Source organism: Notolabrus celidotus, chromosome 20, assembly GCF_009762535.1.
Source record: "Notolabrus celidotus isolate fNotCel1 chromosome 20, fNotCel1.pri, whole genome shotgun sequence".
NCBI lineage: Eukaryota > Metazoa > Chordata > Actinopteri > Labriformes > Labridae > Notolabrus > Notolabrus celidotus.
In genome coordinates this window covers 18,508,162-18,536,124 of record NC_048291.1, presented here as the reverse complement: position 1 = coordinate 18,536,124, position 27,963 = coordinate 18,508,162, and the positions used below count along the sequence as shown (strand labels likewise).

The following is a 27,963-nucleotide window of genomic DNA, read 5'->3' as shown; positions in this document are numbered from 1 at the left end:
GAAATTAATATGATAAAGCACTAGAATTGAAGAAATGAAAGAATTCAAGGTTACAGAGCTGTCAAAACTATTCATTAAAAAGTGTTAAGATCAAAGGATATTAAATATTTGATGTCTCTGTGAGTCTGCTTTTGCACTTTGAATTCTATGGTTTTAATCTGCTGAGTTCTCCAGCTGCTTTTTTTTTTTAAACCACAAGAGACATAAAGAGGAAGTACTTCAGAAAGGACATGCACGGCAAAGCGTTTCTGCGGGTATTTTAGTCGATTTTCTGCATTTGTGCTGTCACTGATAATGATACAAGCTCACTGTGTCAGCCATGAAGAGCAAACAACAGAGGAACATTTGCTTGATCTGGGTAAGGAAGAATTTCAAAAATGTAACTTTTAAATGCAGTTTTAAAAAGTGGTTAGCCATTTGTTGTACTCTTTTCAGAGTCTTGAATGTGACAAGACTTATTTCTCTTCTCTCTTCTAGTTTGTCTCCTCTTGACTTTTTCGTCACCCGCAGAAGGTCAGTCCATTTTCGTGAATAATGTTAAATTCCTCTTAAATAATAAAACTTATTAGTTTTGTTTATTAAGTCTTATGTACCTGAAAGTGGCAGATTAGATGGGCCTGGTTCTACTCTGTAAGGGTGGAAGTCTAGTACGGTAGCGACTGGGTGACAGCCTGAAATGATAGCTGGGTGAGGGCTGAGGTGATGTATACAAAGTGTCTAGTTCAAGTTTCAAGAAGTGAAATGTCCAGAGCTAAATGTCAGCTCAAAATACATGGGGCATAAAAAATGTAACCTAATGTATTATAATGTAAACAACAGCTTTGTTTGTTTCCAAGATTATTTTTGGGCTTTTAATGCCTTTATTCAGAATATAGGACAGTGGATAGAGTAAGAAACTGGGAAGAGAGAGTGTGGAATAACTATTTTTTTTGTTTGTGTGTTTGTTATTTATAATTATTGTTGTGGTCTGTGAAGCTTATTGGAGATGAGCAGATGAAAACCATATCCTGCAGCATAAAAGCAAGATTTGTGAAAGGGCGGGATGGACTCAAGCTACCACAAAACTGTCATTGTGACTTATTTTGTCCGAAAGTTACCTGCCCCAACTAGATCTCCTGGTGCATGTATAGGGCGCTGTATGCAAAGTTGTGCACACTGAAAATAACAGCAACAATTCTCCACATTTAGCTCCAAAACATCATAAACGTAGTGAATTTTTAAAAGTCACCTTTTATCTATCACATTTAAAGCAATATTTGTGATCTTCTGCAAATTCAGTTTCATTATGAAAAATATATTTAACTTACAACCAATGTTAAATCAAAACGCTAAATAAAATTATACATGTTAATTGCTAAATATAAATCTAAATTTTAAATGTTAAATCTAAATTTTTAATGTGAAATCTAAATGTTGATTGTTAAATCTAAATGTTGAATGTTGCTCTGTGATCCTTAATATTTAGCTAATATACAAATTCACACTGCTGCCTAGCGGATATACCAAATAAAAGCTTCATAAAGCGATACAGACTTAGCAATTGCAGCTAAGCTTGTCCATACCATAGACTGAGTCAGTACTGTCTCTGAATGTTGTGAAATGTCTTAATGGCCTCCAAAACTACCTTGCCAACATTTTCATGGCAAGCAGTCTGGCTAGTATCCTGTATAATTTAATACTGACAAACTATGATTGGATATCTATATCCCTTTATGAAGCTTTTATTTGGTACTAACAGCGCCCCATACAAATTCACACTGTAAAATTATATTTAATATTTATATTTAACAATTAACATGTATATTTACATTTGAACATGAAAGGAATGTGTTAAAATTAAATTTTTTGATGACTTGTACTTAAAGTTTTTCACGATTGATTACACACATTTTCTGAAAGCATGCCTCATACTCTCAGAACTCTACACATACAATCAAAAAACACACACACAATGGGTAAAGTCCTTCAGTTCTCCTGTAAAATGAAACTTTCTTCTCAAAATGGTATTTTGTTTTCAAATGACACACACAAACCACCATATGAATAGACATTTGTAAGAACCAGTTGAACACTGATGTGCTCAACGTAAAACACTATGATGAATGGAAAACACCTCTTCTCCATTCATTATAATGACTTAGGCCTTTTTTTTTGTTCAGTGTTACACTTACTACAGACAGTACATACATACGTGTGTAGTAAAATATTTTAGAATATTGTTTTTATACTCAAAACACACAAATACACGGTAACAAATATATTTTATTTCCCCCCCAAAAAACTGTGTACACAGTGTACATCCCAACAAACACAAAGTTGCACATACAGTAGTCAACATACAAAACAACGGAAGAATTTACTGTATACAGTTTCAGTAAAATAAAACTATGCTGCATCCTCTGTTTCAGTCTGGCCACAGCACCTCATCCACAGAACAAGCAATGTTTTCCCTGGCCAAGCAGCAGGGGAAATAAAGCTCTGATTGCTAATTGTAAACTGTGTGACAGGTGTTTGCCATGTGATGAGTCAGTGTTTATAGTAGTGAAAACAAGAGATTTTCTTCATGAAAATTGTGCCAAATGCAGAGAATTGTGTGAAGTGTTTTGAAAAAGGTGTTTTTTAGAACTGCAATTGAGTGTAAAGCAGGAATTGTGCTTGTAGTTTAGCAGAACTGGTTCAGGGGGTTGGTGCATGCATGGGTTACATGTTGTGGTCATTGTTCTCAAGTACCAGTATTTGTGTGTAGACAAACAAAACTTTAAAGCAAGAATACATCTTATGCCAGAACACATGAGAAATAACCCTGGTAACTTTAATAACTTTTTGCAAAAGTGGTTTTAGGATACAGTTTTTATGTGTCTTAATTATAATTCTTTTTTTTTTTTTAATCAATGTTCTTTCTTTTTAAATAGGTGGTCAAATCAGATTGAGAGGGTCTGGGTCCAATCAGTGTTCAGGAAGAGTTGAAATCCTGTATGGCAGGACATGGGGAACAGTCTGTGATGACAATTGGGACTTAAATGATGCTAAGGTGGTCTGCAGACAGTTGAACTGTGGGACAGCACTGAGTGCTCCTGGAGGAGCTGCTTTTGGTGCAGGAAGTGATCCAATCTTGCTGGATGACGTGTCCTGTTCAGGAAGTGAAAGCTCTCTAAATGAGTGTGGGCACGGAGGATTCAGGACACATGACTGTACACACAGTGAGGATGCTGGTGTGGTCTGTTCGGGTGAGAAAAGTTTGAGTACAAAGTTTTAAAATCAACATGCCCCAATCTGTAAATCAACTGTTCTTTTTTAAACGGGGTCTGTGTCGCTTTTAAGAGCTCTCCAGATGCAAAAAAATTGTAACCAAAACCTGCAGCAAAATCAGAATAACATCTTAAATGTTGATACAAAGTGCGTAAATAAACCCATTTGCCAAAGGGGCCACTAAAAGCAAAATTTTACATATCCCAACTAAAAATCTAACATTCTAAAAAACATGTTCTTTCAAGCAATGATGTTTTTCCTTTTCTCTTACTATATTTTAATTTCCTAGATGTTAGACTCAGATTGAGTGGGTCTGGCTCTACTCAGTGCTCAGGAAGAGTTGAAATCCTGTCTGACAGTAACTGGGGAACAGTCTGTGATGACAATTGGGACTTAAATGATGCTAAGGTGGTCTGCAGACAGTTGAACTGTGGGACAGCACTGAGTGCTCCTGGAGGAGCTGCTTTTGGTGCAGGAAGTGATCCAATCTTGCTGGATGACGTGTCCTGTTCAGGAAGTGAAAGCTCTCTAAATGAGTGTGGGCACAGAGGATTTGGGAAGCATGACTGTGGACACACTGAGGATGCTGGTGTGGTCTGCTCTGGTAAGCTGTTGTTTATGATATTCATGATTGCATGTGTGATCTTTTCCTGAGATGGGTCAAAATATATGACTGAGATGTCTGCTGATTTAGTACTCATGGAGTCTTTCACAGTTTTAAGCTTATGGAGGATAAGACTAAGCAGTTAATTTAACTGGAAAAATCCAGAATGTGTTTGTTCCCACAAAATTGTATTTTGCCAAAATGAGGTTAACAGAACAGTCCATGAAAAAATAGAAGTATTCTGGTCTTTCAAGGAGGCATAAAACATTAATCTAGAAGATTCAGCTTCACTAGGAATAAAAGTAGGGTTGTCATGAGTAAGCACCTGTATCATTCATAGTTTTCACCATTTTTGTAAAACAAACTCTTTGTACTTCTTTTTACAGCAAGCCTACCAAAGCCCAGCATTTCCATGATCACTGTTGGTCAGGTTTCCTGGGGTCAGGGTGTCAGTATCAGTTGTTCTATTACAACCAATCTTCTAGGGGGCACATTCATCCTTAAGAAAACTTCAGGCTCATTCAGAATGACCCAAACACCAAATTCTGCCACTGCCACCTTCAACATCATGAAAGTGAACTTTGATCATGACGGATCCTATCAGTGCCAGTATGAGAAGAGTATTAAAAGTCAGACTTCCAGCTCCCCCTTGAGTGACCCAATCAGTCTCTCTGTTACCGGTAAGGACAAAAAAAATAATCAGTTTCTCAAATGTAACATTATATAATACATTTATAAATGTTAAGTGTAGAATTCAATTCACTAATCATTTATCTGATATGCTTTGCGAGAGAGGGACCGCTGGCAAGCTGCTGCCGCGCCTCCTCTGCTGTTTTCGCTATTTTTATTTTTTTTATTTTTTTCTCTTGTCTGCATATACATTTCTGGTTTGTGTCATGTTTGTCACAAACTGTCAAATATTAATGTAATTTATTCTTGCAGCAAAAGAAAAGAAAGAAAACCTTTTTCTTCTGTGCTTGTGACTGTGTGCATGCAACCATCACCATCCCTCTTAGAACTCTGGCCTATCTTTTATTGGAAGCTAATATCATGTTCTGTAAAAGAGGGCGTGCACACCTAGGTGGGCCAAAAAATAAAAAATAAAAAAATAAGATAAAGTGAAAGAAAGATTACACAAGGATATACAAAGGGACAGGGAGAGAGAAGGAGAGAAAGACCTAACAAACTTAGATGGAGAGGGACCATCTCACCATGATGCCAAAAAAAATCCGTGGGGTGATACTAATGAATAAGCAACCCTTAGTGTCCACAATCATTACTGAAGCTTGGGTCGCAGAGGGTTGCCGCCGTGCTGTGTTCTATTTGTGTAACGAGACCACCACTGGTGCAGATGAAACCACTTGGGTCAGATCAGCCGGGCGGTACGGCCCGGCACCCCGGCCGCGAGAGCAGTCAGACCGAAGGACCCAACCCGCCGCGGGAGACCCAGGCCAGGGGACAAGCCAAGGACCCAGACCGGAAGCAAACAGGTACCGCCGGAGCACCCAGGGCGAACCCCAGGTCACCCAGTAGGAGGAAAGGGGGGTGAGGGGGGAGAGATCCCGCAGCCCCCCCAAGGGACACCCCCACAACACCGCCCCCACAGCCCCCCAAGACGGAGCCAAAGGAGCCACCAGGGCCGAGGGGGCCGGCATCAGGAGCAGACAGCCAGGCAGACGGGCAGGACCAGGACCAGAGCCCGCCAACCGGCGCGCCGGAGCGGGGGGAGGGCGGAGGCGGCAGGGCCAATCCCCCCCGCCCCCCCCAGGCGGCCCGACCACTCCCCCCAGCCACGCCCCCACCCACGCCCTGCGACTGATGGACCAGGCCGCGGGGGCATAGAGGGACACCCCAATGGCTGCCGTAGTAACACCCCCCCCAGCTGCGCGCACCCCACCCCCAAAGAGGAGAGCCGTAGCGCACTACTGCACCACAATCTGCCCCCCCCAGTATAAAACCGGTCCACCCAACCCACACCCCCCACCCCATGTCTTTACCTATATCAGTATCTAGTGAGGTGCATTAAAATAAGGGGGTGGAAGGGAGGCGGGAGAGGGGGGGGGGGGAGCCTTGGTGCACTAATGCCCCATCATCTGCCCCTCCCCCCTGTATAAAACCCGCCCACCCATCAGCACCCCCAACCCTATTGTCTTTTTTTCTTTTTTTTGTCCAACTGTTCTAGTGAAGTGCGTTAAAAGAGGCAGGGCCCGTCTGCGGCAAGCCCAATCCAGCAGTCCCCGACCCCCCCAGCCCCACCCACCAGCCCCCCCACCCCGCGATAGACAAGTCCCACAGCCGCCCTGCAGGGCGTGGCACCCGACCCGAGATCCCCCCCAGTATCCCACAGGGAGGCAGGGAGCAGCCAGGGAGGGGAACCCGGCACCATGTGATGCCCCAATCCAACCCCCGCCGCAGGCCCCACAGGCACAGTAGGCGCAGCCGGCCAGAGGAGGGCCAAAACCAACCGGGGAGACCAGAAGGGAAAGCCGGCCAATGAATGGACCCCACCACCACCCCCCCACCACGCCGGCCGGCCAACCCCAGTCCAGGACACCGCCCGCCCGCCCAACCCGCCCACCCGCCCCCGGTACCGAACCCCCAGGACCCAGGAGGCCCCCCAGGCCCCGCCCAGGCACCCACAGGGACAGAGTGCAGAAGCGTCCAGAGGGGGAACCCAGGACCAAACCCCACAACCCCCACCTCCCCCACCAGTAGAACCAGAGGCCGCGCAGGCACCCGGCAGGCACCGCCAGCCCCCCCGTCAAAAGGCCCTGAGCCCAACCACAGGGCCCAGCCACCCACACCGCGAAGGGCCCCACCAAACCCACTGCCCCAACCACCCCGGGGCGCGGGGCCGACCACTCGTGCCAGGTCGGATCCCAAGGGCCATCGAGAGTTACCGCAAGGCCCCTTTAAAGCTCCTGTATATGTATGCGGGTGTGAGCATATAAACGTGTATGTGTGTGGTTTGTGATTGTGTGTATATGATGAACCTTTGTAAGAGGGTGTCCATGTGTTTGTGAATGTGGGTGTAAGTCAATAGGTTGGAGAGAAGTATATTGGAAAAGTCAAGTCATGAAAATATTTGGCAGTCTACTATTTTGTTTTGTTTTGTTTTGTGGTTGTTTGGAGATCAGTTAGTTAAAGCTGTTAATTTAGTGATGATTGGTAGCCAGCTGCTTTCAAATGAGTCAGTGTATTATTAACTGTTGCACAACATTTCTCTATTGATATTTGGTCCATTAGTAGATTCTCCCAAATCTTAATGTTTAGATTTCTCTTTGATTTCCAATTTAAGAGGATAGTCTTCTTTGCTATGATTAGGGCCGTTAAGAGAATGGTGGAATGTTTATTATGTTGTGTTATTTCCGATATGTCGCCAAGGATGCAAGTTGTTGGGCAAAGCTGGATGTTGCAGTTGAGCATGGTTGACAATCTGTCGATGACTTGTTGCCAGAATTGGCGGACCGGTGTGCAGGTCCAAAATGCATGGAGATATGTGTCTGTTGTATCTTGAATACAGTTGGTGAATTTGTCTGTTTCTGATAATCCCATTTTGTGTAGTTTTGCCACAGTGTAGTGTGTCCTATGGATGGTTTTATACTGGATAAGTTGTAAGTTTTTGCTAATGCTTTTATTGAAGTTGTATATACAGATTCGATTCCAGAAGTCACAGTTAGTTGTTATTGAGAGATCTGATTCCCATTTTGATATCGGTAATGACACCGAGGTGTCGGACTGGTTTAAGATTGCGTATATTTTTTACATGCTCTTTTTTTTGATGAAGATATTTAAGATTCTGTCAATTGGAATGGGGTCATCCGGCGAGTTAACAATGCTATTTAGGATTGGTGTTATATAGATTGTAGTTGTATGTATTCTAAAAAGTTTGGAGTGATACTAAATTTCTGGGCTAGTTTGGTGAGGCTGATGAGAGTGTTTTCCTCCGTAATGTGCTGAAGGTGCGTGATGCCCTTTTTCACCCAGTTGGGGAAGTGGAGTGGTTTCTTTTTAAAAGAGAAATCAGGGTTTTTCCAGATGGGAGAGCGGAGGGATGGGCAATTTGTTGAGACTTTGTGATTTTAACAGCTTTCCACCAAGCTTTGAGGGTCGTTGCTATTGTTATACTTTTGAAACACTGGTGTTGTTTTATATTTTGTGTGATAAATGGAAGGTCGGCTAGTTGAAGGTCCCCACAGAGTGCTTGTTCTATATCAAGCCAGGAGGAATTACATTTTCTGTGCCATTGTATCAAATATTTCAATTGGCTTGATAGATGGTAAAGCTCAAAGTCCGGAGATTCAAGTCCGCCTTGGGCTTTGGGTTTTTGGAGAGTAGTAAGTTTTATTCTTGGTGTTTTATTTTTCCAGTAGAATTTGGTTATTGCCGAGTTAATTGATTTGAACCAGGAGTTATTTGGTGTGACTGGAATCATTGTGAATAAATAATTGATTTTAGGAAGGATAGACATTTTTACTGATGATATTCTTTCTAATAGTGATAAAGGGAGGTTAGACCAGCGGCGTAGGTCCTGTTCGACTGTTAGTAGGAGAGGTGAGAAGTTTAGATTAAACAAATCAGACAGTTTGGGGGAGATATTAATGCCCAAGTATTTGATATTCCCTGTTCTGAGTTGGTGATTGGAAGCTAGTGCTGCTACTTTTTTTTCTTCTAATTTGTTTGGTAAGATTGTGGACTTAGACCAGTTAACAGAGTATCCGGATTTTTTTGAAAATGACGCGATTATATTAAAGCATTTTGGGAGGGAGGATTGGGGGTCTTTTAATAGGAGTAGTATGTCATCTGCGTAAAGAATTATTTTATGTTCTGTTGTAGATGTTTGGAAACCTCTTATATTTCTATTTTCTCTGATTGAAGCTGCAAGTGGTTCGATGAATAGTGCAAAGAGGGAAGGAGAGAGTGGGCATCCTTGTCTAGTACCGTTGTGCAGGGGGAAGTTTTTTTAAATGAACCCATTAGTGGAGACAGTGGCCATTGGTGAAGTGTAAAGTGCTCTAATCCATCCTATAATTGTCTTTTTGAATCCAAATTTTTTTAGAGTTAGGAATAAGAATGTCCAGTTGTCTACTCTGCTGTCAAAAGCTTTCTCAGCATCTAATGATAATATTACACTTTCTGTGTCTTTTTGTTGTGATAATTGCATTAAGTTAAATAGCTTCCTGATGTTGTCAGATGATTGACGTCCTTTAATAAAACCTGTTTGGTCGGGGTGGATGAGGGATGGGATAACACCTTCAGGAATTATGGCTGAAGTTGTGAGTGCTGTAATCATACGGATAAAGAGCGGAGATATGGTTTCCCAAAAGTGCTTGAAGAATTCGATAGGGAAACCATCAGGACCAGGAGCTTTATATTTGGAATTTATTGATGGCGTGAAAAATTTCTTCTGGAGATATGGGTCTGTCTAAATTATTTGCTTGATCTTCTACGAGCTGTGGAAGTTTAATTGGGTTAAGCAATTGATTAATTCCATCTTCACTTGGGTTGAGGTCAGATGTGTATAGTTTTCTATAGAATTCCTTAAACACGTCATTAATTTCATTGTTGTTGTGGAGAGGTTTACCTGTAGAGTCTTTGATACATGAGATGGTTGCTTTTTTCTTTGTTCTGTTTGATTAGATTAGCCAGATATTTAGTTGATTTGTTGCTATTTTGATAGTCATTGAGTCTTAGTCTTTCTAGCTGGAATGTGTTTTTTTTATTGACAATTTCATTTAGCTCCAGTTTGAGTCTCCTGATCTCACCAAGAAGGCTTTCTGTTGGTTTTTCAGCAAGTTTCTATTTCTACTATTTTTGATTGTAAATTATTTTCTCTTAGTACTTCTTTCTTCTTTTTGTAGGATGAAAATGAAATGATTCTGCCACGTAATACCGCTTTGGCGGTTTCCCATAGCAGTGTAGGTGAGATGTTTGGGGAGTCATTTGTTTCCAAGAAAAATGACCATTCTTGGTTGAAGAACTGATTGAAGTCATCATCTTTTAACAATGATGTATTGAGTCTCCATCTGATGGAGGGTTTCTGTTGCATATTAATATTTAGATTTAACGATACTGCAGCATGATCGCTAATGATTGTGGGGTGTATATGTGTCTCTGTAATGACTGACTGAAGTGAATTACTAGTTAAGAAGTAGTCGATTCTCGAGAATGTGTGGTGTACTTGTGAGAAAAAGGTGTACTTTCTTTCTGACTGATGGTTTATCCTCCAGCTATCTCCGAGGCCGTAGTCCTCCATATACTGTTTTAGGGTCCTTGCTGCTTGAGATGTTTTGGGTTTTCCTCCCTTGCTTGTTCTGTCTAGAGGAGAATCGAGAACGGTGTTAAATCACCACCAATGATAATGTCTGCACTTGGTAAGTTGTTCAGTAGAGAGAAGAATGTGTGAAAGAAGTCTGGGTCATCCTGATTTGGTCCATATATACTGGCTATTGTTAGCTTGTGATTGTGGAGGGATATGTTAACGGACAAATGTGAGGGTGCAAGATACAAAGGTTGTGAGAAAGACAATAAATAAATAAATAATAGAAACAAAAGAAAAGTCGGGTCATTAGTTATGGAGGTACGTGTGAGACTGGTGTGAGTATTTATCAATATATTGTCGGTACTATCCGGAGTGTTAAGGTTAGAATAACCACGGGGTCAGTTCGTGGTCCCGGAACAGCTGGCCATCGATATATAATTTATCTACTGCTATCACAGCTCTCCGTTGTCTGGCAATGTTCTCTTTGCGGATCGGAAAGAGGATTTTACGCCGAGCCAGTATCTCTTTGGGGTACTGGTCGTTCATGCCGTAGTTTGTCCCTTTGAGCTGTACACCTTGTTTTTTAACAAACTCTTTCTGTTTATAATGCTCAAACTTGGCTATGATCGGACGCGGTTGTTTGTTGTCTCTTTTAACTGCTCCGAGGCGGTGGACGCGGTGGAAGGTGATTTGTTTTAGCTTGTCACCAGTGATCTTTAATTTGGAGGCCATGAAGTTTTTTAATGCCTCTTCAGACTCCGCGGGATTGAACGGACAAATGTGAGGGTGCAAGATACAAAGGTTGTGAGAAAGACAATAAATAAATAAATAATAGAAACAAGGAAAAGTCGGGTCATTAGTTGTGGAGGTACGTGTGAGACTGGTGTGAGTATTTGTCATATATTGTCGGTACTATCCGGAGTGTTAAGGTTAGAATAACCACGGGGTCAGTTCGTGGTCCCGGAACAGCTGGCCATCGATATATAATTTATCTACTGCTATCACGGCTCTCCATTGTCTGGCAATGTTCTCTTTGCGGATCGGAAAGAGGATTTTACGCCGAGCCAGTATCTCTTTGGGGTACTGGTCGTTCATGCCGTAGTTTGTCCCTTTGAGCTGTACACCTTGTTTTTTAACAAACTCTTTCTGTTTATAATGCTCAAACTTGGCTATGATCGGACGCGGTTGTTTGTTGTCTCTTTTAACTGCTCCGAGGCGGTGGACGCGGTGGAAGGTGATTTGTTTTAGCTTGTCACCAGTGATCTTTAATTTGGAGGCCATGAAGTTTTTTAATGCCTCTTCAGACTCCGCGGGATTGAACGGACAAATGTGAGGGTGCAAGATACAAAGGTTGTGAGAAAGACAATAAATAAATAAATAATAGAAACAAAGGAAAAGTCGGGTCATTAGTTGTGGAGGTACGTGTGAGACTGGTGTGAGTATTTATCAATATATTGTCGGTACTATCCGGAGTGTTAAGGTTAGAATAACCACGGGGTCAGTTCGTGGTCCCGGAACAGCTGGCCATCGATATATAATTTATCTACTGCTATCACGGCTCTCCGTTGTCTGGCAATGTTCTCTTTGCGGATCGGAAAGAGGATTTTACGCCGAGCCAGTATCTCTTTGGGGTACTGGTCGTTCATGCCGTAGTTTGTCCCTTTGAGCTGTACACCTTGTTTTTTAACAAACTCTTTCTGTTTATAATGCTCAAACTTGGCTATGATCGGACGCGGTTGTTTGTTGTCTCTTTTAACTGCTCCGAGGCGGTGGACGCGGGTGGAAGGTGATTTGTTTTAGCTTGTCACCAGTGATCTTTAATTTGGAGGCCATGAAGTTTTTTAATGCCTCTTCAGACTCCGCGGGATTGTTACCGGCAGTTTCAGGAATGCCAGAGAATATTAAATTATCCCGCATAGATCGGACCTGCAGCTCTAACACGGTCTCTTTCAGTTCTTTATTCACTCTTTGGATACCTGACATATCGGCAGAGAGAGTTTGGACGGCAGTTTTAAGTTGTTTATTCTCCGAGTTTAGTTTAGTAATTTGCTCGTAACAAAATTCTAAACTGGTCTGAGCTCCTGGAATTCTTTATGCATTAACTCAATGAGAGCGATGCGCGAGTCCATCAAGGAGAGATGGTTATTAATCGAGATTAAAGTTTCACTAACCTCGGGGTTGTTGACGGAGCATCTGTTTGGGTCGGCGAGTCGGATTTGGAGGCGAAAGATACATTAGGTGAGGAATCAGGGGAACGCTGGCGTTTTGCAGAAGGGGCAGAAGCCGCTTGTTTCCCTTTCTTACCCATTTCAGCAGCCTGTTGGTAGTAGTAACTGTCTATGAAGTCCTCCAGCTGCTCCAGGGTTGTCGAGTATTGGTTTTACGTGTCCTGATTCACGGAGTTATTCTTTAGTTAAGTTATATTACGATAACGGTGTATGAGATTTGTTTGTTTTCAAAAACCGGCACCGGGCGCCGCAATGTTGAATCTACACCAGTCTCGCGGAGAACGGGAATCACAGCGTCATCGAAACCTCTCTCATCCCGAAACCTCTCTCATCCCGAAACCTCTCTCATGTTTTCGCTATTTTCGTCGTCTTGTCGTTACATCTTGACCTTTTTAAAAAATTGTCTCGAATGAATGTTGGACTTTAAAACCACCCGTCAATTCGGCTTGTCTTGATCTAAGACACAGCGACCCCGAAGCACCAGTTACTCTACCTGTCTGCTACTCGTTAGCCTGAGGCTGGCTTCGCCGGTACGGGGCTCACCTGTTCGGGACTCTTGTGGCTCCTCTCCGCACTCTGTGGCTGGATAGCCTGCGCTGGTGTGCCCCACGAAGCACACCCATTCGGACCGGTCCGTTGCCACCCTGCCAGCTCTCCTGGACGCTTACCTGCGCCCACGGATTGCTGAAAACGCGGAGGACGCTCAAAGCAACCACATACACACCACTCACCTCTGTCTGAAGCTCTGTCTGTTCAATGTCAGATCCCTCACTAATAAGGCTCTGTTGGTCGCTGACTTTATTGTTGAGCGGAACCTGGACATTCTATGCCTCACTGAGACCTGGCAACAGCAAAACGACTTTTCCCATCTTAATGAGGCGGCCCCACCGGGTTTCTCTTTTATTAGTAAACCCCGTACTACCGGGAGGGGGCATCGCTCTCCTTCACCGGGACAACATCAAAGTTACTGCTGTCACTGTCCCCACTCACTCCTCTTTTGAATGTTTAGTTGTTAAACTCACTGGCCCCAAACCCACCATCATTGTTACCATCTATAGACCACCAAAACCCTCTGCTGTCTTCCTCAATGAATTCTCATCACTCCTAACATCTGTATGTGCAATGTCCCCCACTGTTATCCTCCCCAGCGACTTCAACATCCACATTGACAACCCATCCAGTATCTTTGCTAACGACTTCACATCACTCCTGGACTGTCTCGGTATCACACAACACGTCAATTTACCAATCCATAACAAAGGTCACATACTGGACTTAATCTGCTGCACTGACATCACTCCCACTAACCTTAATGTCACTGATTTCCCCATTTCTGACCACAAAGCTGTACTTTTTGACATTCACACCCAACTACACAAAGCCAAAGAACAACGGACCATCTCCTTCAGAAACATCAAACATATCAACACCACAGACCTCTCCACCCTGATCAGCTCCTACCCCAGCCCTCCCCCGGCTTCCTCCCCTGCTGACCTGGTGACTCACTATAACAACTGTCTCTCATCTTCCCTCACCTCCCTGGCTCCTCTGAAAACCCGCTCAGTCTCATTCACTCACACTGCCCCTGGTTCACCCCTGACCTCCGCCAGCTCAAAGCCCATGGCCGTCGACTGGAGCGACTGTACAAAAAGACCAGACTCACTGTACACAGCCAAATGTACACGGATCATCTATACCTCTACAAGAACGCCCTCACCACTGCCAAATCCTCATACTACTCCAACCTCATCAACACTGGTACAGGTAACAACAGAGTCCTCTTCTCAACAGTCAGCCACCTACTTCAGCCTCCTATTACCCTCCCTCCAGACATTTCCACTGATCAGAGCACTGCCTTCCTGGACTTCTTCAGCTCTAAAATCAACACCATTCACCAACAACTGGCCTCATCTTCCACCTCCTCAAACGATCACCCTGGATGACCACCACTGACCAACCTCTCATCAGCTCCCTCTCCGACTTCACCCCAGCATCAGAACACACCATCTCTGAACTCATCCATAAAGCCAAAACCACCACCTTTCAGCTTGATCCTCTTCCCATCTCCCTCGTCAAAGCCTGTCTACCGTCCATCTCTCCCATGATCACCAACATAATTAATTCCTCCCTCACCACTGGTACTGTACCCCCCACTCTCAAACTGGCTATCACACCCATCCTGAAAAAACCTGGTGCTGACCCAGCTGACCTGAACCTCTACCGGCCCTTCTCCAACCTCCCCTTCATCTCCAAAACACTTGAAAGGGTGGTTGCCGCTCAAGTACAGTCCCACCTCGACACAAACAACCTCCATGAACCCTTCCAATCTGGTTTCCGTCCACAACACAGCACCGAAACAGCCCTGGTAAAAATCACCAACGACCTCCTCCGTGCAGCTGACTCCGGACTACTCATCATTCTCATCCTCCTCGACCTTGCATTCGATACCATCTCCCACCCACTGCTCCTGGACCGCCTGGCTGGCATTGGGATCACTGGTGCTGCACATTCCTGGTTCACATCATACCTCACCGACCATCAACAATTCGTGCAGTTAAGGAACCACAAGTCTGGGTGTTCGGGTGTTTCACTGGGTGTCCCCCAAGGGTCAGTTTTGGGTCCACTCCTTTTCATCATTTACCTCCTCCCCCTGGGCACACTCCTCCGTCACCATGGGGGTCCATTTTCACTGCTACGCCGATGACACTCAGGTCTACATCTCCTCCAAACCCACTGCTGCCATTCCTCCCACCTCCCTCATCACCTGCCTTGCAGACATCCGGAGCTGGATGAGCAGGAACTTCCTAAAACTCAATGGGAATAAAACCGAGGCCCTGCTCATCGGCTCCAAATCCACCCTCACCAAATCCCAACACATCCCAGCCCCACCCATCATCATCGACGGATTCCCTGTACCCTTCTCACCCCAAGTCAAGAGCCTCGGCGTCATTCTGGACAGCACCCTCTCATTCGCACCTCACATTCAAAACATCACCCGGACTGCATTCTTCCACCTCCGCAACATCTCCAGACTCCGCCCATCACTGTCCCAATCCAGCACCGAAATCCTGGTTCACTCATTCGTCACTTTCAGCATTGATTATTGCAATGCCCTCCTCACCGGACTCCCCACCAAACTCATCAACAGACTGCAAATCATTCAGAACTCGGCCGCCCGGATCATCACCCGCACCAAATCATCTGACCACATCACTCTTGTGCTCATCCAACTTCACTGGCTCCCTGTCCAACACCGCATCCATTACAAAAACCTTCTCCTCACCTACAAAGCTCTTCACAACCTGGCCCCCACTTACCTCCGTGACCTCCTTCATGAATACACTCCCTCCCGCTCCCTCTGCTGGACTATTAACCATCCCACCGTCACCCCTCAGTACCATGGGTGCCTGAGCCTTCAGCTGCTCAGCACCCAGACTCTGGAACTCCCTCCCCCCACATATAAGACAGTCGGACTCCACAACATCATTCAAATCCCAACTCAAAACTCACCTTTTCAAACTGGCTTACTCCCTCTAACTGGACTCTCTGCACTTCCCTAGTTTTTAGTTTTTATTTATGACTCTTTCCATTTGTTTGTTTGTTTGTTTGTTTTTATGATGTTTTAATGATGACTGTTTTTATTATCTGTAAGGTGACCTTGGGTGATTTGAAAGGCGCCCAAAATAAAATGGATTTTTAAAATTTTGAAAAAATGGAGGATCATACATATCAGGCATCACAGCAGCCTCTTGTCTTTGAAGTCCACTGTCATATCCGAAACTTCACAAACGTTAGGGTGGGCATTATTACTAAATATTTCTACACTCTGTACCTTTATTATATATTATAATAACACAAATGCATTACAAATGGTATTCCAGTATGTGTATATGTCCTTTATCATTGCATTAGGTGGTATCATTTCAATATTATTGTTATTTGGTTTGGGTCTTGTTTAGAATTATGGTTACATTCATTTAATAATATTACATGTACTTTATGGTGAAGTTGCTTTAAAAAAAAAAAGAAAAAATCAGAAGTGGCCAAATTTGACAAATGTTAGAGATTTAAATGTAATCTTGTCCTATTTCTTAGTTTTTCAATTTATCTTTTAAATTTTGGATTGAAAGTGTTGTCTTTTGGTTTTCAGAGTTGTGTAGCTTAATCAATATTCATACGTAAATATTGATCTTATTTTCACCTTTTTTTTGTTATCCAAGACTCTTATTTTTTTCTTCATCCCTTTTTTCTTTTGAACACAGTGCAACTGCAGCAGCCAAGCATCTCCCTGACATCTCCAAACAAAGGGCTGGTCTGGAGTCCTGAAGGTGCAAAGGTTACCAGGGGTTACAGCCTTGTCTTCCTATGCTCAATCAACTGCAGCTATCCTGACGGCCGATTCTTTCTCATCTCATCTGATGCCAGCACCGTTGTCATAAAGCCAGCAGTCAACCACTCTGCCTCCTTTGAATTCCCTGTTGTTGAGTATGAACATCAGGGCAACTACAGCTGTTTGTATGAGGTTGAACTGTCTACACAGAGATTCAATTCTACAGCAACTGCACCAATCGGGGTTGTTATTACACGTAGGTAGACAAATGCTTTTCATGTTTACATTAAAAAAACGTTAATTAAATAGCAGATTGATTTTTAACAGTGACATAAGAAATCAGGTTTGTAACACCAGATCTCTTTCTATAACCTCTTTACTGCACTTCTGAAAATATCAGGAGTAAAGTGTGAACTAAAATAGGGGGAACTTTAATACTGTTTTCCTAACAGTCACCTTGTGGAAGTCTCCTCCTTCCTGCAAACTCTCCTCGGGCACCTTCAACCAAAGAAAATATTTCCAGTTGTGAGAGTCAGCCAAGAGTCAGGGTTTTGATGAAAAGCTAATCTTGAAAATTGCACAATGATTGCTGGTTGAACAAACCAGCAGATTGAAAAATTCACTATATGTCAATACAAAAAATAAAAAAGGTGAATGGCACAGTTTACTTAAAAGAAAGCCACTAGTCATTAGAAATATCAGAAAGTATAAGAGATAATTTAGAGAATAGTGATGATAGATTGAGATACTGTTGGTAAAACTGCATATTGCAGAGTAAATATGGGGCGCTGTTTGTAAAGTTGTGCAGACTGAAATTAACAGCAACATTTCTCCACATTTAGCTTCATAAAGCGATACAAACTTAGCATTACTAACTTAGCTTGTCCGTTCCATAGACTGGGTCGGTACTCTCTCGGAGCGTTATGAAATCTCTTAATGGCCAAAACTGCTTTTTCAACATTTTCTGCTAAATCAGTGTCCACATTGTGGACAGCAGTCCAACTAGTAACCTATAGTTCAACTAGTAACCTGTAGTTGACTGTGGTGGGATATCTGTATCGATTTATGAAGCTTTTATTTGGTACTTCCGCTTGGTGGCAGTGTGAATTTGCATATTAGCTAAATATTTAGGATTGAAGAGCATCATTTAACAGTTATATTAACATTTATATTTAACATTAAGATTTATATTTAATATTTAAATTTATATTGATTATTATATATTATTATATATTTAGCATTTGAATTTAACAGTGATTTTAACTTGAATGTGTTCGTCACAATGTGAAAAATATCACAGATATTGCTCTAAATGTGATTAAAAAAAAAAGTGATTAAAAAAAATTCTAACTACATTTTAAAGACATTTAAGAGCTAATGTGGTGAACTGTTGCTGTTATTTTTCTGTGTGCACTTCACAAACGGCACCCCATAGTAAATGGGTGCAATATAAATTACCACATTTCAGGAAATTAGTGTATTAGTGCTTTAATCATCGTTAAATCATCAACAAGAAGCCTGCTGCAGTATTCATCATGATCAGAGGTGTCCGACCAGAGGTGATGATCAGAGGAGTCTGATGGTGATCCTTGAACAGACTTGAGCTCCCATATTCAGTCATAATGTATTAGGACAAAATGGATAAAACACTGTCAATGTACATGCCATAGGTTACAAACCCAGGTAACCAATTTAGTTTTGCAGACTTGAGTGTGTGGTGAGATTTAAATATTTAAATAGCACGTGAACTACATTAAGGTTGTTCTTTTGATGCCTAATGAGAATATGTCAACAGGCAGATCCTGATCCGGCTGTTAACAATTAGAACAAAATAACTGACTATTGCCAGCTATGCAGTTTCAATACACTGAAACACGCTAGTTTGAATCAGCACCATGTTAGCAATGCATTAGACCCGGAATGAATAATCGATTTTCAGGATAAACTTATCAATTGTTTTCCCTTCTAGTGTATCTGTACTGCTGGTGTCCTCAGTAGCTGCTGGGATCCTGCTGTTGCTGCTCGTGGTGTTGATGGTGGTCTGTGTAGTCTTCAGGAATGAGACATAAGCCAAGCAGCCTGAAATTTTGGTCCAAACTCAAAGTACTTACCATAACAGTTTGCATAACAGTAAATACACAATGTCTCTAAAAAAATGTATGAGTACTCACTTGTTGTTCCAATGCTTCTGTTTCAGTGACTGCGAGAATGGGGAACTGTTATGACAATGACGAGGATGATGAGGGTGATGAGGAGGACTATGTGAATGTTGAAACAGTAGAAACCAAGAACCTCAAAGACAAAACAGGAATAGCAGGTGAAGACAGTATTTATGAGGAGCCAGATAGATTCATTGATCAAGTTTCTGAGGTTGTAGGCCTGGATTCAAATATGAGAAAGGCCAAGGAGGTGTGTTTTAGAGCAAATGAAAACATAACGGGAGATGATGAAGAAGAAGAAACCAGTGATGAGGAAGATGACTATGAGAATGTGACAGAGCCATTACCATTCACTGAAGCAACTGTTGACATTTATGGAGACGACAAGGATATTTATCAGAACCTTTGACATGTCTTTTTGTCAGCAATGGTTTATCACAGCTAAAGCACTGAACCCTTAAATCAAAGTGAATCATTTTACAAAACAAATGTGCATTAAAATATTGAAGTGTCAACTGATCGTAAATGAAGAAATGAAAAATAATGCCTCTGAAATTCTGCTGCCTCAGGAGAATTAGATAAGCATTTTATTATGCATTTTTTTTAAATTAGTCTATAAAGTTTAAGTTGAACACACCTATACATTTATATAGTCACACAAAATTGAGGGAAGTCAATTGCAGCCTGTTTTTTGTTGGTCAGTCAGTCGATACTGATAAACTTTATCAATAACTGTTGCATGGATTACAATGAAAGACATTTGTAAGCCCCAGAGGATGACGCCTCCTGAATTCCCTGAGTTTAGTTGGATCACTTTCTGTGGTTGACATCGACAATGTTGACTAAATACTGCCCATAGTGTAGAGTAGTCAGGATTTAGTACCTTTAGCTATTCTCTGACTTGTATCCTTGGCTCGGGAAAAAAAAATCATTTTGTCAAACTTATGGTTTTTTCAACCAGCAACGCTCTGGAGTTATTGCTTATTCATGTACGTTTGTAAAACTGTGAAGCAGGACATGGTGTACATGCTGATGTACAGTTCACCTGCCTGTTTTTGTGTTTGTGTGTACATAATGTTTGTGCTGATCTATTCACCAGATCATTGTGTGTTCTATTGTGTCACTTCCTACCGGCAACCATCCATTTAAGTTTTATCAGTGTTTTGACTTTTGCCTGTATTTTTTATTGGGCCTTTTTGCCTGCACTTTTTAGATTATTTCTCAACTCAACTCAACTCAACTTTATTTATATAGCACCTTTCATACATAGAAACATGTAGCCCAAAGTGCTTCACAGAGTAACAGACAGTGAGAAAACAACAGCAATGGTAGAATTATAGAAGGCATGAAAAAAGAAGAAATACTTAAAAAAGAAAAGAAAATCAACACAGTAAAATTAATAAAATAAGTAAGAGTGGAATAAAAGTTAAAATAAGGTAGAGTTAACGAGATCAGGTGAACACAATAAATACATAAGATAAATAAATACATGTTTAAAACAATGGTTTAGATAATAATGATAAAATAATAAAAATGATAATAAAATAATAAAATAAAATAATAATAAAAATAATAATAATAATGATACTGAAAATGCAGTCCAGGGCTAAAATAAATTACTCCACATTAAAAGCTAGATTAAAAAGGTAAGTCTTAAGTTTACTTTTAAAAACACCCAGAGAGCTGGCCGTTCTCATGTCCAGAGGCAAAGAGTTCCACAGCCTAGGGGCATAAAAACAGAAAGCCCTCTGGCCGGTTCCTGTGTGAGACACACGAGGAACATTTAAAAGGGAAGCATTCGAGGACCTCAGTGATCGGGCTGGAACATAAAATGACAGGAGATCAGTGATGTATGGAGGAGCAAGGCTGTTAAGAGCTTTAAAAACAAGTAAAAGGACTTTAAAATCAATTCTAAAAGAAACAGGGAGCCAGTGCAGAGTTTTTAAAAGAGGAGTTATGTGGTCAGTTTTCTTTCTCCTTGTTAAAACTCTAGCTGCAGCGTTCTGAACAAGCTGCAGCTTCCTGAGAGATTTTTTGGGCAGGCCCGTAAAAGGGGAGTTGCAGTAATCAATGCGGCTTGTAATAAAAGCATGAATTAAAATTTTGGCATCTTTCTGCGTTAAAAAAGGTCTGACTTCTGCAATATTTCTAAGATGATAAAATGAAGTACTTAGGACCTTGTTAAAATGAGCATTAAAATTAAAATCTGGATCTAAAACCACTCCCAGGTTTGTGACCTTTGATTAATTGACTGTTAAAATCTCTCAGTGTAGTCTGGAGCTGTTCTCGGGCTGCTTTGGGTCCTATTAAAAGAATTTCAGTTTTGTCTTCGTTTAATTTTAAAAAGTTCTTGCTCATCCATACATTGATGTCAGAAAGGCAGGCGGTGAGGGAGGTGAAGAGCATTTGGGTCGTGGGGTGAGACAGAGATGTATAGTTGGTGTCATCTGCGTAGAATGGTAATTGATGTGATGACTTGAGATAATGTGTCCAAGGGGTAAAATGTATAAGGAGAATAAATAGGCCCAAGAATGCTTCCTTGAGGAATCCCATAGTTAAAATCGTGTGTCTGAGACACACAGGCACCGAGGCTGGTAAAAAACTGTCTGTTAAAAAGATAAGAACTAAACCAGGATAAAACATGGTCAGAGAGACCAGCCCATTTCTCAAGTCTTTTGATTAAAATGTCGTGGTCGATAGTATCGAACGCGGCACTGAGGTCTAAAAGAATGAGGACTGCCACATTGTTTTTATCTAAAATCAGTCTGATGTCATTTGTGACTTTAAGGAGGGCAGTCTCTGTGCTGTGCTCACATGTGTACCAGACATTCAACGCTGCCTGATTTTATACATGTGGCATGAGTTAGTCAATTTGAGTCCATCATTCTGTTTCCTTTGGCTGTGTCAGCATTTAAGTGTTATGTTCACAAAATACCTCGCTTTTTTAAACTTTTGATTGGCTGAATTTATCTTGTGTTTGAGTAAACCTTTTATACATAATGTATCCACATCAACAATTATAACCAGAAGGACTTTTAAGATGAATGGTCTCATACAATCATAAATAAAGACCAGAGTTTGCTGAGTGGAGTAGCCTAATTATAACCCAGTCATAACAGCTGTGGCATCAGAAGCCATCTTGTATCTCCCTTTCTATTTCTGTCCCTGATATCCCTTGGTTCAATGACAAACTTCCTTATTTTTGCAGTAGCTCTTACCATGACCCACTGTTTACTATCTTTCCCTTTAAATCAGATGTCTTAATGTATCAAACTGTCCAAATGTGTGTTTTGTCAATGAAAATTATGATGATAAAAGTTAGTAAGTGGCCTTTTTCTTCCCGACTAAGATGAAATACATCATCATACAACTTTGGTTTCCTTAACTGGTTTTCTGGGTCAGTCTTTCCCCAACTGCTCCCATTTTTTCCGTAACACCTTTTCCAGTCAAACCTGCTTTACCTGAGATTGAACATTAAGAAACGCCCACCATAGCCATTTTCATCAGGATCTAAATTAATTCTTTCACTGCTCAAGACACCCAGAGCTCCACCTTTCAACATCAACTATAAGCCATCTGTGGAACCTGACTGTTGTTGGGTTTACTAAGGAAGCAGTGAAGCTCCTGGTAAAGGCAACCAAAGTAAAACCCCACTACATTAAAAAAGCAATCAATCAATCTTTATTTGCCAATAAAAATATAATATAGCGCCAATTCACAACAAACCCTATCTCAAGTCTGTCTAGACCATACTCTATGTTGCATTTTTAACAAAGACCCAAAATCAAGACAGGATAAGATCCAGTTCCCTCTTACAGACAGGACTCAGGCTGTTTCCGAAACGGCCTGCTACATACTACTTACTAATGTAGTAGGCAGTAGGTATTGCCTACTACATACTGCGTTTGAATTTAGTATGTAGTATGACTGTTCTGTCCGATCTGTCATGCAGCATGCTGAGCCAGACTTCGCTGGATTTCCGGTTTCGGAAAGCGGAAGTAAACAACCGCGAAGCCGATAAATAAAATGCTTATTTAGCATCCATTTATGATTTAAAAAGTTAGGAAGTGGTTTATATGTAATTTGATAACTTTCACAGCACCCAAAAACGGATTTCCTCCCGTCAAAAAATGAGGAAAAAGAAAAAGCAGAACAAGCGCTGTGCATTATGGGAAACAGTACGCGAGGCAGACTGGTCCGATGTACACTGAGATATTTTCCCGAATCAGTAGACATCCGGGGAGTTTTGGCATACTGCAGATTTTGCTCTTGTTCACATACTACTTACTACATACTGAATTTTGGTCATATCAGTACGTACTGCTAGGATAGTAGGCGATTTCGGAAACAGCCTCAGTCTTATCTCATCTTAATCCACCATTAGCATTGCACCTAGCAGTATTTAGCTAGTTACAGCAGCAAGGTTAAACTTCCTTTTAACAGGCAGTAACCTCAAGCAGAACCAGACTCATGTAAGACAGCCATCTGCCTCGACCAAGTTGATGTTGGAAAGTTAGTGTAGGAGATAAAAGGAGGCTAGATGAGGTTGACTGTGTCTGTGGGGTGTCGGTCAGGACACGCAGGCAGGAATTTGGTTCACTTGTTTCATTGAAGGTACAGGAACAGCAACAGGCAGGAAATTGCATCATCTGTGGGTAGGACTGTATAGGTGTTCGTATGTGTGTGGTCTATAGGAAATAGAAATAAACAGGAATTTAACTTAACAGTGCTTATACAAATAATAATGATACAGAAAGCTCTACAGGCTGGCATACTATTAAAATATATGAATTCTGTTACCAAGCATTATCCATGGTGCAACAGTGCCCTCTGCTGGCAAGCATAAAAAACTATCATTACACACATTAACTGGTTATACATTAATTACATCCACACCTCTTCAAATAACCACTTGGACAATGAGCAGCTCATACAAACAGCCTATACAAATTGTAAACAGAAATCTTATTATGAAATTATCTACTGTAGCATTTACTTTAGCTATTAAGCCCACTGCATCAGCGGCAGCATGAAAACCGCAGCCATGAAACACGTGCCTTACCATCGTCACACATCCACCACGGGTCATGCAGGAAGGCAATCCGACGGAATCTGACAATGCAATCATAATCCTTACCGTAAGACTATAACGTAAATAATATATACAACAACTGTCGTACAGAAATAGGATTATTATCTAATTAATAATTCTGTCTCCCGTCTGCAGGGGCGGGTCTTAAGCGCTACAGGAAACCACTCATCTAATACTTTGATTGACAGCTATGTAACCAATTACATTTAGGAACAACTGAACATAAATTCAACAAATCACAGTTAGAACTCTGACGCCTACACACAGTTTTGTACAGTTAGTAAGATAGTTGTTGCTGCTGGAGCCTGGAACGCCCACAGTAGCATGCCGTCTATAGCAGCGGATCAGGGACTCCAGAAAGATCTATGGTTAGTAACTTAATGGGACAGGGAGTTTTAGAGTAAGTTATAGGGTGTCAGTTCCCCCAGTAGTCTAAGCCTATAGCAGCATAACTAAGAGCTGGTCCAAGCCTGAGCCAGCTCTAACTATAAGCTTTATCATAAATTAAAGTTTTGAGCCTAATCTTAAAAGTAGAGAGGGTGTCTGCCTCAAGCAGCAACCTCCGGTCTAAAAATATGAGTCCATTGCGGAAGTGCTAAAAACTGCAGTTTATCGAGGATCCACTTGAGGCTGGCTCCAGAAGTACCGGAAACCACATACACACGAATTCAAAAAAGCCAATCTTTACAGCAGAAATAAACATGTTTACAGCCTGGTAAAAAAGATGAGTGTAGTCTGGATAGCTAATTTCTCGATCAGCACACACTGTAAGGGGGGTGAATTTTTTTCTAAAGCAGCAATTTTAAAGATATTGAGATTACGAGTCTTCCAATGAGAGGCACAGCTGACTTGATTGACAGGCGGGAACACTGTAGCTGTTGGCTAGGAGGCTCAAAGCCCGCCTCTTTACATCACAATCGCTCAACAGCAGCAATATGGCTGCCACTGACACTTGGCCTCAAAAAAGCGCTTCAGAAACAGATGGGTGACGTCACGGATACTACGTCCATATTTTTATACAGTCTATGGTCTGCCTCCCAGACCCTAACCGGTAGATGAAAAAAGCATAAGACGTTCGCCATTACAGTAGGAATAAACTTTTACTAAATATATGAAGGTTTTCAACTTTATCCAAGCTGAATATTGTAAATGACTTTATAACAAATATGCTAAAAAGAATTACTGGTTAACTTTTAAGCCAATGACCTGAAGATATTTTTACAGGACAGCCCCTTGATAGTCACAAATAGTTATGACACAGGCTCCTTGTAATGTGAGATAGTTTCATGGACACATGCAGAAGACTGCGAAATATGTTGGCACTCTGAGCTCATCCCTCTAAGAAGTTGCGATGAAGCCTTGTAACCTGAGACAAGACCAGCTCTGCTACTGCTGGTCAACATGCTTGTTTCAGAACAGCTGCTGAAGTGTGATTCCTGGCATTCAGTAAATATCTTTACAAGAAAAAAAACACATTGTTATATTTCCCATTGTCCCAATGAGTAAGGTTATTATAAACTGAGCTTTTGTGTGTCATTATACTGTAAGAATTGTTAAGTAGAAAAGTCCATTCATGGTCCTCAATTAACTTCACTATCTTCCAGTATATTCCCAAACTATGACACCAAAAGTTGCTGTCACACTGATATCAACATTTTTCCCCTCTCACACACTCAAGAAATCTGTACCTGCATCATTTATTTGGAAACTAAAGTCAATTATAGGACTGTGATGTAAATATGACCACATGCACACAAACCCATACAGGATATGACCATGAGCTGTCTTTGGCCTTTTGATGAGTAGCAAGTCATTCCTTGCAGGCGCATGCTAACAAACAGTGGTGAGCTCATGGGGTTTAAATAGTACTGTGGGAGGGAACCAGGACAGCTGGGATATATAAGGGAGGGAACCCCATCTGATGTCACAAAGTAACAGATAGAAGACTCAAAGGGAGTACAAACTCTGAAAATCCTTAGTTATCACTCTTCACCAGAGCCTAGAGATCTGAGAAAGGAATCTTCATTCAAAAATCAAAGCGGATAACAATTACTGCAGTCATAAGTTGCCTTTTAAAAAAGTTTTTCCCATTCGGCCATGATGTCGCAACATGCAGCCTTGACAAGCCTCTTTGGAGATGACCCTTTCTTCAGCCAGGAGCAGCTGCTTTGGCCACTTCGTCGTGACTCCCTCTCCTCAATGCAGCAGGAGTTCTTTAACCGGAGAACCAAGCTGGCTGACAGCCTCCTGAGGGAGCTCCATGATGGGCCTCAACTTCTCGGACTTTGCCAGATGCCCTTCACTTCGAACACGCTGTCCAGGTACACAGCAGCTATTGATCTTAGTAGTGGATGCAACATATTGCTTGTTTGTTTTTTAACAGTGATTTCAAACAGTAGATGGTTTGAGCTAACCGAAACCTGTTGACATAAATGTGAAGTAGATATTGTTTTCCCATAGTTACTGAACTGAAATGAATGTTGTCTAGGTTTGCTCTGTTGGATCGTAACACTTTGTTACTCGTGAAGATCAGACCTTAATTTTTGTCTGCATAGCTGTTATTTCAATCATTTGAATCCCCAAATGCAAAGCACATTAAGCTACAGAGACTGTTTAGTTAAAAATTGCGTTGGGAGGTCAGATTAAGAGAATAACACATCCTGTAAGACTGAAGATTTCTTTCTTAAGGTCTATGTGTAGTTGTTGGGATGTCTATGCTACTACATGGCTGTGTAAAGTCATGCCTATGATTCAGTGGAACCATGGGGAAAACGAATCAAGTGTCTGATTCAAGTTATTTATTAGGCTACAGGTCTGAAAAAGTCTTTTGACACATCCATGTCTTAAGTCACAGAGCAGATTCTGATTGAGATTTTATTTCAGGCTTGGTGAAAGTGAGCAGCCGAGAGAGATTTCCAGCACAGAACTACACAAGGACAACAAAGATGACCTCTTAGTGACCCTAGATGTTCGGGGTTATTCCCCAAGTGACATCACCGTGAAGCGGGAGGGGAGAAGCCTGGCAGTGGTTGCCATGAAGCAGGCTGGAGCAGAAGAGACCCAGTCCTGCTCCTCTTCTTCCTCCTGTGCTGCCTTCTGCTCCTCTTCCTCTTCAAAGATGGGATTTGTCCAGAAGATTGACCTGCCAGCTCATGTTGATTTGTCTGGCCTCTCTTGCTCCTTGATGGATGATGGACAGCTCCGTATCCATGCTCCCGCAGCCAAGCAACAAATCAGTGAGGAGAGTCAGGTGCCTATTCGTTTCAGGTCATCACTGGAATTTCCTATCACCAAAGACAAGACAGAGAATTAAAACACAGACTAATACACACCAAAAATACAACACACAGTTACATTTTATAATGAATAAACATACAAATTGTAACCCAACACGTGATCATACAAACTCTTTCCTAAGACTTTTTATGACAAGTAAAATGTATGTCTACTAAATTGAAATGATATTTAGTTTTTGATTATTTGTATAAACTGAAATACAATAAACTGATTTTTAATATTGACCTATCACAAAGGTGTTTTTTTCTGCAGAGTCTCATGATAAATAAACAAAAAATGCTTATGTTATTTATTTCCTTGGCCACATGATGGTGCCAACAACCCACAGACAAGATGGAAACACAAGTAGAGGCAGAAAGGAATGGAAGAGGAGACAGGCTGCAGTGATGTCTTACCACAGGGTTCCATGCAGTTCTTTGTAGAGATTTTGAGTTTCTTTGATTCCTTTATCACAGCTTATGTATTAATCAGAACTAAAAAGACAATGAACAATGAAAATACAAAAAGAAGTCCAGTAGTACTTCAACAGCTGAAGCACTGGAATTAGATGACCAATACTGTCAGACAAAAGCAGAGGTTACCATACAGACTACTTCTAGATAATATGGCAGTAAGCTAGGAAGTAACATCAGCACCAAGTTTCTTGAGTATGGGAGTTTTAGAAGCTGTTTTGAGGGACGCAGGAACAAGACCAGAGGTGAGAGAGGAATGGAATATGTTAGTAATTAGAGAGGGTAGACAG

The 27,963-nt window shown here is 41.6% G+C and overlaps 2 protein-coding genes across 4 annotated transcripts; both read left to right on the top strand.

Moving 5' to 3' along the window:
* The first annotated feature begins 18 nt into the window (after positions 1-18).
* On the top strand, positions 19-19,993 carry LOC117832884 (deleted in malignant brain tumors 1 protein-like). Of its 3 annotated transcripts, XM_034712202.1 has the most exons (8): positions 19-358; positions 478-513; positions 2,913-3,227; positions 3,539-3,853; positions 4,240-4,533; positions 16,606-16,929; positions 18,643-18,776; positions 18,871-19,993. In XM_034712202.1, exons 1-7 carry the CDS (start codon positions 295-297, stop codon positions 18,669-18,671), a joined length of 1,377 nt encoding a protein of 458 aa, XP_034568093.1. In that variant the 5' UTR covers positions 19-294; the 3' UTR covers positions 18,672-18,776; positions 18,871-19,993. The 3 variants fall into 3 exon arrangements, 2 of the variants coding, with proteins under 2 accessions (XP_034568093.1, XP_034568094.1); XM_034712203.1 differs by lacking the exon at positions 4,240-4,533; XR_004635277.1 differs by lacking the exons at positions 2,913-3,227; positions 3,539-3,853; positions 4,240-4,533 and having other exon boundaries at positions 22-358.
* A 5,860-nt stretch (positions 19,994-25,853) lies between these two features.
* On the top strand, positions 25,854-27,445 carry hspb9 (heat shock protein, alpha-crystallin-related, 9). Its single transcript, XM_034711768.1, has 2 exons — positions 25,854-26,245; positions 26,808-27,445. The coding sequence occupies exons 1-2, from the start codon at positions 26,022-26,024 to the stop codon at positions 27,235-27,237; spliced, it is 654 nt and encodes a 217-aa protein (XP_034567659.1). The 5' UTR covers positions 25,854-26,021; the 3' UTR covers positions 27,238-27,445.
* Positions 27,446-27,963: the final 518 nt, after the last annotated feature.